The sequence below is a fragment of the Suricata suricatta genome, chromosome 4, assembly GCF_006229205.1.
Source record: "Suricata suricatta isolate VVHF042 chromosome 4, meerkat_22Aug2017_6uvM2_HiC, whole genome shotgun sequence".
Taxonomy (NCBI): Eukaryota; Metazoa; Chordata; class Mammalia; order Carnivora; family Herpestidae; genus Suricata; species Suricata suricatta.
This window is the reverse complement of record NC_043703.1, coordinates 145,750,157-145,762,662: the sequence shown is the minus strand read 5'-3', so window position 1 is coordinate 145,762,662 and position 12,506 is coordinate 145,750,157. Positions and strand designations below refer to the sequence as shown.

The 12,506-nt window shown below is 38.9% G+C and overlaps 1 protein-coding gene across 15 annotated transcripts in view; it reads right to left on the bottom strand.

The window, feature by feature from the left end:
• The window catches only part of DTNB (dystrobrevin beta), a 219,178-nt gene that overhangs the window by 187,915 nt on the left and 18,757 nt on the right, over positions 1–12,506 (bottom strand). For all 15 annotated transcript variants that reach the window (XM_029938167.1, XM_029938175.1, XM_029938162.1 and 12 more), the window contains 2 exons: positions 11,886–11,953; positions 3,454–3,534 (listed from right to left, as the gene is read on the bottom strand). In XM_029938167.1, the coding sequence (XP_029794027.1) occupies positions 3,454–3,534; positions 11,886–11,952 (148 nt within the window). In that variant the 5' untranslated portion in view covers position 11,953. Of the gene's footprint in view, positions 1–3,453; positions 3,535–11,885; positions 11,954–12,506 lie in introns of those variants that run through there.

Genomic DNA, 12,506 nt, shown 5'->3' with positions numbered 1-12,506 from the left:
AATCATTATGTTGCATATATGAAACAAATGTAACATTGTGTATCAACTGTACTTCAACTAAAAAAAGAAAAGAAAAGAAATTCCCCCTATCATCATTTCTATTGTACTCTGGGTCCTAAACCAATATAAATAAGCAGTAATTATCCATGTAAGTTTTTATGGATAATGACAAAATTTAACTGCCATTATTCAGAAATGACAAAATTCTATATCTAATTATCAAAGATTCTCCAGATAAATTACTAAAATTGATATTTGAATCTAGAATGATTGCTAGATACAAGTCAAGATATAAAAGTCACTGTATTTCTATTAGTAACAGAAAATGAAGTTTTAGGGGTGCCTGAATGGCTCAGTCAGTTAAGCATCCAACTCCTGATTTTGGCTCAGGTCATAATCTCACAGTTGTGAGATCAAGCCCCGCATCAGGCTCTGTGTTGGGCATGGAGCTTCCTTAAAAATCTCCTCTCTCTGCCCTGCCCCTGCTTCTCTCTCTCTCTCTCTCACTGTCTCTGTCACTCTCATTTAAAAAAGTAAGAAAGGGACACCTGAGTGACTCAGTCAGTTGCACATACAATTTCAGCTTAGGTCATGATCTCATGGTTCATGGGTTCAAGCACCATATCAGGCTCAATGCTGACAGCTCAGAGCCTAGAGTCTGCTTCACATTCTGTGTCTCCCTCTCTCTCTGTCCCTTCTCTACTCATGCCCTGTCTCTATCTCTCAAAAATGAATAAACATTAAAAAAATTTTAATAACATAAAAGAAAAGATAAAGAAAATGCAATTTTATATACTATTTATAATAGTATCATAAATCATCAAAGATTTAGGAATAAATCCAATGGAGGAAGTGCAACATCTCCACACACAAAAAATTACAAATATAACTGGCAGAAATTAAAGAGCTAAGTAAATAGAGGAATATACCATATTCACTGGATCTCAATTCCATTCTCAATATTGGAAATATGCCAATTCTCCCCAACTTAATCTACAGATTCACTGCAGTCTCAACAAAATGCCACAGGACTGTACATTAAAATAGGATATATTTTACTATATGTAAATTATAATTATAAAAAGATATCAAGAGGGGTGCCTGGTGGCTCAGTCAGTTAAGCAACCAACTCTTGGTTTCAGCTCAGGTCATGATCTCACTGCTTCATGGGTTCAAGCCTCACATCGGGCTTTGTGCTGGCAGCATGGAGCCTACTTGGGATTCTCTCTCTCTCTCTCTCTCTCTCTCTCTCTGTCTCTCTAAAAATACATAAATAAACTAAAAAAAAAAGTAAAGATGGAAAACATCTCAGCAGTGTTCTTTGTTTTATTGTTTTAGTACAAATTGATATTCTAAAATTTATATGAAAATAAATATAAAAAGGTCAAAAATGTTCCAATCTTGAGAAGAAAAACAGAACAAAGTAGGAAGACTTGCTCTGATATTAAGACTTACTACAAAGCTGTAACAGCAGCTCCTGGTAGGACAGACAGAGCAGTGGAACACATGAGTCTAAAAGCAGATATGAAAACTGCTATAAACATTCTTATACATTTCTCCTGATGAGTATGAGGAAAGGATTTGGGGGCAGTGAAGAAAAAAAGGTTGGTTTTTCAATAAACCATTTAAGGGACAACAGAACATACATATGGATAAAACTGAAATTTTACTCCTACATAAACTATACACCCACAAAAAGCTGATTAAAGAATCATTATATGAGAGGTGCCTGGGTGGCTTTGTTGGTTAAGTGTCTGACTCTTCCTTTTTTTTTTAATGTTTATTTATTTATTTTCAGAGAGAGAGAGAGTGCAAGAGGGGACAGGTAGAGAGAATCCCAAGCAGGCGTGGCACGGTCAGCACAGAACCCAACACTAGGCTCAATCCCAATAACCATGAGGTTATGACCTGAGCCCTTATCAAGAGTTAGACACTTAACCGAATGAGTTACCCAGGTGCCCCAAGTGTCTGACTCTTGATTTCAGCTCAGATCATGATCCCAGGGCCGTGGGACTGAGCCCCACATCAGGCTCCGCACTGAGCATGGAGCTTGCTTAAGTCTCTCGCCCTCCCCATCTCTCCCCGTCTGCCTCTCTCCCTGGCTCATGCATGCTCTCTCTCAAAAAAAAAAAAAAAAAAAAATCACATGTGACAAAATAAAGTTTCTAGAACAAAGCATCTTTTACTGTAAAAGTAATTACAGGAAGATTTATTAAAATGGTAGTTGCTCTGATAGTGATTTTCAAAGTTTTTTACCAAAACCCACAGAAATATATTTCTCACACACACACACACACACACACACACACACACACACACACTTCTAAATATATATAAAAAAACAAAAGTTTCACAAAATACTTTCAGTCTTACCATATAATTTGTGTTCTGATTTCTTTTCTTTCTCTTCTTATTATCTCTATTACATGCTTTAAATTCTGGCTACAGCCCATCAGAATGATTTCATGAACCATTAGTTGGTCAGAACCCATAATTTGAAAAACAATGCTTTGAGAAACCAGAGACTTCAGTTGAAGATGGCAGGGTGAACTCTCTAGAGAGAATTCCATACTGAGATTTTTGAGTAACACCTAAAGTAGGGTAGACGTATTTAGATGTACGGTGATTTATCCAACCTCACATGTTTATAGTAAACACCAAAACCAAGACTAAAGTAAATACTAAAAAAATTTTTAAAAAAAGAAGAAGAAGAAGAAGAAGCAAAATAATTCTGTCATAAGTTAATCTTCCTGGAAATTAAGAGAAGGATTTTATTTTTTTTTAACCTTTTTTTTTTGAGAGAGAGAAACAGAGAGCATGAGCTTGGGATGGTCAGAGAGAGAGGGAGACACAGAATCGGAAGCAGGATCCAGGCTCTGAGCTGTCAGCACAGAGCGCGACATGGGGCTCGAACCCATGAACCGTGAGATCATGACCTGAGCCAAAGTCGGCCACTTAACAGACTGAGTCACGCAGGTGCCCTAAGAGAAGGATTTTATATGCATGTGTGTGTATATAGATGTATCTGTACATACACACATATATTTTTTATTTACTTATTTTATAAGTAGAAATTATGGAGTGATTACTTATAGAAAAGGCTGATTCATGTTGTATTCATTTTAATCAAGAAAATTAACTATTACACCTTGATCAAAATACTAATGTTTTTTATTTTCTTCCAGAAGCTGACTAAAAGGGTGAGAGGGGGAAAGCAATTCTCCATTAAAGAACATTAATACTATGCCAGCATCAAAACCAATTACATTATCGAGTACAGTAAACATCTTGAGGGAGAAGTCTTTTCCAGGACAAAGCTTACATTTTAATAGACATTTAAGACAAAAATAATTCAATTAACATTACGATAGGACTAAAAGATGCTAACACCTTTTATTTTGTATTATGGAGAGCACTATCCAGCTAACACAGAAATTAGTGGAAACGACTTACGGTTGCATCGCTTTTGCACAAATCGTAGTTTGCAAGCTGTTCTGTAAGTTGATAGTCGTATGACATCAAAATTCTGAGCACCTGAAAAATGGCAAACAGGAGATGTCAACTGGACTTACCATTTCATTTCTAAATGCTGGGAAGGGCCTCTATTCCACAGCGTGGGCACAGGCTACCTATAACATGGCAACTAGGCTTTCTTCTGAGAAAACGAAAGGGGTAAGGAAGAGTAAGGCACTCCTTCATGCCCGCTCCAGGCCCAGAACCACGCCAGCAGTTCTGCCTACAGTACCCTGTGTGCAGCCCAACAAAACTCGGAGGGAGAACACACATAACTCGAGTGAATCTTTCCTTCAATATCATTTACATGAGAAACACTAGGAGAACTATTGTGAGAAGCTGGGACGTTCCCTCCCCAGCTAACCAAAGATCACTAATCTGATCGATCAGACAGTAGACATTTATTAGGCCACGTTTACCAGTGGAGAAGTAACTATAGGAAAAAGTCAGCACACTTGGTTTGTAACTCACTCTCTTCAGGCCCTTTCTCCAGGGCAGTTAGAGTCAGATTTAGGTGCTGCAAAATGGAATAGAGCAAATAGCACACAAGTCCAAAGTGAACTAGTGAAGAAAATGGGAAACTCCACAAGCTCCAGCCCAATCTGCCAGAAATCTTTACTCTGAAGTTTAAGGTGCTAGTCAAGAATTAATTATCACTATTTTCCTTTGCCATTGTTCTTTACCCTGTGAAAATATATCCCTCCAAATCCAGTAGAAAAAGGAAGTAACAGTGGGATGGCACAGGATTCAGAAATTCTAGGGGTCCCTGGCCATAACGGCATTTAAAAAAAAATCTAACAGTAGTCTCAATCCCAAAAGAATTTCTACAAGTCAAGATATAATCAATAACTTTAGAACTTTATTAAAATTTTATTGTACCAACATTCAATCATTCAGGTTCTCAAACTTCTCATACATTCACCTTCTTCTGAAACAGTCCTCTTTCCTGATTTCTACAGGAAAACCCTCATATACTGGTCTAAGAACAGCCTTCACTTTTCAAAAATGTCCCCTATGTAAATGTCATGTTGATTTCCTGATCACAAAATATGGTAGTTTGGCATGTAAAAAATAGAACAGAAAGCCCCCAGTGAAGAACCTAAAGTGATTATCCCTTTGGGTATTCTAAACTAGAAGAGATTATTCTTCATTTCATTATCATTCATTTTGAAAATATTCCATTACAAGAAATACATTAAAATGTCCCTTAATACTAATATGTCAGACAGTATGTATCAAGCTTATCAAGAAATGGTACAAAGGGTCCATGGTACAATGGTAAACCCAGGCAGAACCCTAACCACAGGTAGAGAGACCAGTGAGGCTCCTGGATACGTAGGAGATAATCTAGAAATACTGAGTACCCACAAGGTGGAGGGGAAGGATAAGACAGGATTAGCCCTTCTTTCTTTATTATGGTTCTCTTTATTCATGAGAACAGGATATCAACTTCTACAGTATAACCAAACCCCAAGAAAAGCAAAGAATCAAATGGATGAGTTTCAGCTACTTGTATCAGTCTCCTGGAGAACCTGGAATCTTCAGTCTAGGGAGTCCTATATTCAAGGAAATATAAGTATCCAACTCAACTAAAAGGTCTGACTCATACAACTCTTAAATTCTACCTAACACCCAAGTCCAATCAGTATGGGCTACATACAATTATCCAAACAAGCCAAACCGTCTCATCTGAGCCTCTGAAGTGCTACTTACTGCTCTAGCCCCTTCTTCGTCACATCACTCAGTGGACTCCGCTAGATGTGACTTCCTCCCAGATCTCTTCCTGGACACTCCCCTCCCCCCAACGCCAGCTGCCCCAATCATGGCTCTTACTGCCCTATGGTTCCTTACTTCCATTTCCAGGAAACTAAGTTTCATGAAGACAGAAACCATTTTGCTGTTGTGCTGAATGGATAAATATTTGCTGAATGGATAAATAACTGAAAATTAGGAAGTTCTATGTTGCTGGTATAAAAGACTGATCTGCTTCGTTGCAAAAATATACCAAGTAAAGTCAAAGTATCAGACAAACTATACAATTTTGGAAAAGCTGATTCAGAAGGATGATAAAAATAGTGGGGAAGCCGACTTCTTTCTCCAGGTAAACATGTTGATACAGTTAGCCCTCTTCAGGTAGAGCACGGGATTCCAAACTGTGTTTGAAGGAGCCACAGGATTTGGTGGAGGTGCTCAGCAGATCATGGGAGGAAATAAGTGTATTTTGTTAGAAAGGCCTCTGACTGATGAGATAAGGAGGAGAAAGAAGAGAAACCGAACGAATGTAAGTATAGCAACATTTCTGAATTGTCCAAAAACTTATAAGCACTTTTAATAAGGAGAAAAAAACTTTTCAAGAGAATGAATCTGAATAAGTAACAAATATAAACATAAATGACTTCGTATTTTTTTCTTGTCAGCGCAATTAGAAACCCGGGGGACCAGAGATGAAGCCGGAGGTCCCAGCAGAGAGGAAGGTACAGACCACAGAGCGGTGACTCTCTCAGGGGGTGAACTAAAAAAAAAAGAAAACAACAATACCACAAAGGGAATGGTAGGGACACATGACTGGCTCCCCCTAGATTTAGATTTAAATTTTATTTATTTTTTTAATTTTAGAGAGAGACAGAAAGCATGTGTGTGAGGGGAAGAGGGGCAGAAAGGGAGAGAGAGAGAGAAAGAGAGAGAGAGAGAGAGAGAGAGAAAGAATCCTAAGCAGGCTCCACACCCAGCATGGAGCCGATGTGGGGCTCAATCCCACAACCCTAGGATCATGATCTGAGCTGAAATCAAGAGTCAGATGCTCAATTGACTGAGCCACCCAGGCACACTTAGATTGAAATTTTAAAAACAAGCAAAGAAAGTGATAATCAAATAGATTAGACAAAAGAAAAATTGATTGTACAAAAGAATTGTAAAGTCTAACATGGCATTAAAAAAGATCATACTGGGACACATGGGTGGCTCAGCTGACTGAGAGTCCGACTCTTGATTTCAGCTCAGGTCGTGATCTCAGGGTCCTGGGATCAAGCCCCACATCCAGCTCTGTGCTGAGCATGGAGCCTGCTTAAGATTCTCTCTCTCTCTCTCTCTCTCTCTCTCTCTCTCTCTCTCTGCCCCCCTCCACTGCTCGCTCTTTTCCTCTCTCTTTCTCTCAAAACAGAAAATCAAAAAAAAAATTTTAAATTAAGAGTTAATTCTAAAAATAGCATCTTTCATAAAGGAAGTACTCTAAAACATTACAGTCTAGTATTACTTTGAACAAAGTTACAAATATCGATAAGCTCTGGACTTCATTTTAATTGACATTAGAATTTCTAGGGTAGCCACAAATTTAAAAAAAAAAATACGAAAACCCACAACCAAAAAGAGGAAAAATTAGACTGGAAGGAAGCTCAATTCATCTAAGGAAGGCAAGAAAGGAAGAAAGAAAAAAAGAAAGGACACAGTTGGAGCACAAAATAAGATGGAAAAAAATGAAATATATCTGTATTCATAAAAAACAGAATAAATCCTTCAGTGAAAAAGCAAAGACTGTCCGTCACAGTGGTGGTTGTTAAATAACTTAGCTTGTGCTCTTTACAGGGGACACACACAAAACGTAAGGGTACAGAAAGTTTCTGAAGAGAATGAAAAGATACTATACAAGGCATTCCAACCGAAAAACAGCTGGTGAAGCCATATTAATAACAACGAAATAGATTTCATAGCAAAACACATTACTAGAAAAATTGGGCACCTACATAATGACAAAATTTTCCTAGATAGATGTAACATTTTAATGCATGTGCATCTATGAACAAAAGTTTCAAATCATTGAGAGAACTAAGGGGAAAAAATGTAAAATCAATGATCAAAGCAGAGATTTTTAACATCGTTTAGTAATTAAGGAGTCAAATCCATTAGGACAAAAAAGGCCTGACTCAAACATGTAAAAAGACTGATCTTAATAATGCAGAATCATACACATTATTTTCAAGCACTCATGGAATATTTACAAAAACAAAAAACAAAAAATATCACCAAGTTCAAAGATTCCAGAACACCTTTCATTCCCTGATCCATATCCCAATTAGGCTAAGAATTTTTTTTAATTGAAAGTCACTTATTTTCAATCTTTTTAAAAGAGTACTCGAAATAATTCCTAACATATATAAGAAAACACAGAGAAGTAATCATGAAAATGGCATATATTGAAACACATGGAGCACAAAAATAGAATATTATAGGAAAGAAGTCCTTAAGTGCTAATATAAGAAAAAAAAAGTGTGAAAATAAGAAGCTGGAAAAAAGAACAACAGAATTACCCAAAGTACAAAGAAGAAACTAATAAACACAAGAGAATGAAATTATGAGGAAGAAACAAAAATACAGGGAGAGGACCAACAAAAGCCGTAAGTTCCTTGAAAAGACCAGTAAAATTAACAAAATTCTGGAAAAGAAAAAATAAAATCACAATCTCTGAGACTGGAGGGAGGCCTGGCGTCAGCATTTTATCGTCTGACCTAGAGAGCTTTTACTTTAGCTCCAGAGATGCAAACTACTGTTCTAACTTATCACCTTTCATTTTTCTTAGTAATTTTATATCATGTAAGAATTGTAAACTGCTTAAGTGTCCAACTTTGGCTCAGGTCATGATCTCATAGTGTGTGGGTTTGAGCCCCACGTCAGGCTCTGTGCTGACAGCTAGCTCAGAGCCTGGAGCCTGGAGCCTGGAGCCTGTCTTCGGATTCTGTACCTCCCTCTCTCTCTGACCCTCCCCTGCTCACGCTGTCTCTCTCTGTCTCTCAAAAATAAAAAACATTAAAAATTTTTTTAAAAATGTAAACTGCCAAAGTACTTCTATGTAAATTATTCCACTTTTTTTTTTAATGTTTATTCACTTTTGAGAAACAGAGGATGAGTAGGGGGGAAGGGGCAGAGAGAGAGAGACAGACACAGGATCTAAAAAAGGCCCCAGGCTCTGAGCTGTCATCACAGAGCCGACATGGGGCTTGAACTCAGGAACAGTGAGATCATGACCTGATCTGAGGTCAGATGTTTAATCAACTGAGCCACCCCAGGCACCCCTTACACTCTTCTTTTAATAAATATTTATTGAGCTACTGGGGCTACCACTATAAAGAGATGTGGTCCTTATTCTCATGGTGCTTAGAGTCTACAAGAGAAAATACTAAATAAAAAAAGAATAAACTGCTTGCGGTTCTGGGTCTCCCTCTCTCTCTTTGTCCCTCCCCCTCTCATGATCTGTCTCTCTCTGTATCAAAAATAAATAAAACACTAAAAAAATTTTTTAAAACTTGACATGAAATCAACCCAAAACCTAGATGATAGAATCATATAATAAGGCTGGCAAAAGAGGATCCTGCAGGCATAGAAGGGAACGATGCTGGAGATTTGGGGGGCGTTGAAAATGAGAGAGTAGGACACATAACTGCCACCGATGAAATTCTTCCCATGAAGAGGCAGGGGACACACGAAGCCGTACGAGACGTCTCCCAGACTGTCCACGTCCTCAAGTTTGTTACAGAGAATGGTAATCTATCCAGCGCTGATGTGTCAGAATAATGTTCACTAAGCAGTAAATTCAATTCTTGACAGAAAACCCAACTTCTATTCCAAGTATCTGCCCTCCCTGTACTCTCTCACACGCCCACATTTGTTTCCTGAAGGCGTCCCAGGCACTTCTTTTTTTTATTTTTTTTTATGTTTATTTATTTTTGAGAGAGCGCATGTGAGTGGGGGAAGGGCAGGGAAAGGGGGCACAGGATCCAAAGCAGGCTCGCAATGACAGCAGAGAGCCCCATGCGGGGCTCAACACCACGAACTGCAAGATCATGACCTGGGCCACAGTCAGACACTCAACCAACTGAATCACCCAGGCACCACCCTCACCTTCCCCACTTGTTTGTTTTTGAAGGAGAGGATGCAAGTGAGTGAGGGGCAGAGAGAGAGAAAGAGAGAGAGAGAAAGAGAGAAAATATCCCATGAGGGGCAGAGAGAGAGAGAGAGAGAGAGAGAGAGAGAGAACCAGAGCTCACCCAATGCAGAGCTCAAACTCACGACCTGAGCCAAAGTCAGATGCTTAACTGACTGAGCCACCCGGGCATCACCCCCACCCCCCACCCGGTACTTCCTAATATCAGGCATTATTGTTTATTTCTTTGGTTTCCTTATTCTGTCTGTTTCCCCTTGCCAAAGTGTGAGCATTATAAGAAAAGTCAGGGACTACATTTTGTTCTCCCCTTAACCCTAGCACCTAGAACAATTCCTGGAACATAATAGATCCTCAGTAAATGTGCTAAAAATTAAATAGAAAAGATGACCCCTATTCTGAGCCTTGAACGTCAAGCAGGAACAAGAAGACAGACGAAGGCGGGCCGAACAGCACAGACATCAAACACATGATGGATGTGGGAAAAGCCAACTGAGTACTACCGGGAAACAACACACAGCTAATCACATTAAATACCAACTATTCTGTGTCCATGCTAAGTGCCTGACATTACTTCCTTTCACCTTGACACTAATTCTATGAAATAGATACTATTCCCATTTTATGGACAAGAAAACTATAGCACAGAGACTAAGATACTCGCCTAAGAGTATACAGCCAGTAAATGAGGGAGCCAAGATCCAAACACAAATAGTCTGGCCGAGCCTGGATTGAAAGCCACTATGGCATGAGAAACAGACAATTCAGGAGTCCCTTATGAGGTAAAATTCAGCTGCACTTTGTGATCTCTTTGGAGGTGGAAGGTGGGGCGGAGGGAAGTGACAACAGGGTCCCCGGCTGAGATGACTGGCAATGAGAGACTCGGAACTACAGGACTCCTCAAAGATCGCCTGGACGGACCGTCCACCCAATGCCAAAAATTTCTTCTCTGGACCTTCACCTCTTCTCTAGCTTATCCTTGCCAGGACAACAGTCAGACTCTGCCTCCCATTACTAAGACTCTAAAGACTTAAAACATCTTGATCCGTTGAGAGGCTTCGGAGACTTTCCTGACTTTTACTCTGTGAAATGCAGAATCTAGAATTCTATGAGCACCTCGGGGGCTACCTCAGGCAGGGCTCCTGCCTCCCCTCTTCAAACAAGCAGTGCCAACTTGATGACACTCTCGTGTTGAGGGTCCTCGTAAGATCTCATTTTTTAAAAAGAGTGCAATGCTTTTAAAGCCATCATGATCGTGGTACAGACCAATAACCCTATTTCATGGCAAAGGACTTGTGGTCCACCAAGTGCAAGTGCACTAGTCAAGGTGACACAAGCAAGTAATCGGAGACCAAAACAATCATTCAAATACTGGGAAATGACCCACCTTCTTGGCCATCTCTCTCTTTGTTCGAGTTTGATATAAGAATGCAATTTTTTAACAAGATTTGAAACTGTATTTAAAGTAATATACCAAACTATACATTTGTACTTGTAATTATTCCTATAGCTCTAAGTTATAACAGTCCTCTATACCTCAGAATCTGTATCTAGTGTAAGTTAATTTATATAATGCACTAATTATTTATCACCACCTGCAAGCTCATGGTAACAATGAAGTTACAGCAAGAGGTCTAGACCAACTGGTGCACCTTGGGGCACCTGGCTGTCTCAGTCAGTAGAGCATGTGACTCTTAATCTCAGGTCATGAGTTCGAGTCCCAGCTTGGGTGTAGCAATTACCTAAAAATAAAAACTTAAAAATAAATAAATAAATAAATAAACTGACTGGTGTACCTTAGCTCATAGATATGCTAGGTGATATTTCTGCCTTAGTATTCATGATCTTGCTTAAGAAAGTAATTCAAGTCAGGGCACCTGACTGGTTCAGTTGGAAGAACACGTGACTCTTGATCTCGGGGTCATGAGTTCAAGCCCTGTTGTGTACGGTTATTTAAATAAATATTTAAATAAATATTTAAAATAAATATTTAAAAAAGAGAGAAAGAGGAGCACCTGGGTGGCTCAGTTGGTTGGGTGTCTGACTTCGGCTCAGGTCACAATCTCACGGTTCGTGGGTTCAAGCCCTGTGTCAGGCTCTGTGCTGTCAGCTCAGAGCCTGGAGCCTACTTTGGATTCTGTGTCCCCCTCTCTCTCTGCCCTTACCCCGCTAGTGTTCTGCCTCTCTCTGTCTCTCAAAAATGAATAAAAATGTTAAAATTTTAAAAAAAGAAATGTATAAAAAAAAGAAAAAAGAAAGCAATTCAAGTCACTTCAATTACAATATATGCTCTGACTTGAGGTCCTTTGACTCCATGATTCTTTAACTCCCTTTCTTCCCTTTTCTAAAACTTGGAACATGCTAAGGGTTAAAGCTGTGACTTAATCAGGAAAAACAAAGGCCCCCACACACAAGGGCTCCAGAGGCACTCCACACTCACGCATCTCTATGAACAGCTGCCGCTTCTCTGCCATGGTCTTCCGCTTGTTGCCGCTTTCCTCAATCATCCTAGAGACAAACGGAGATACAAGAAACCACTGTAATTTGACAGTTCAACTAAGAGCTTATCATTCTGTTATGAAGAGGTACCAAAAACCAAGTTGTATGTGCACATTATCAGTAAAAACAAAGTGAAGCCTCATATAGAAAACGATAAATAACTGTCCCTTTATTTATCTGACAGCTTCTAAAATTATTATAAAGTCAGCAACTAAATGAGCACATACACTTGCTTCCTGTGCTGAAAATATGGAGCTAGGTCTTATTTCTACCTTTGATTATTTTCTCTGCAGAGTCCTGGATTAGTTGAGACACAGTTCCCCATATCCCTACTGTTTTACAAAGATAAACATGTTACTAAGTATAATTTAGAAAATAATTATAATAAAATGCTAACATAAAGAACATAAGAATAGTTATTAGCTTGTACATAAAAGATACAAGTAAAATCTTCTATTTTTATATTAAACAATATTAAAGAAAAAAAGGTATTCATCCTCAAACTCAAAGACCTCCTAAAGGTAAGTTTTTATCGCATGGTAATAGTTTAGGTTGACAGACA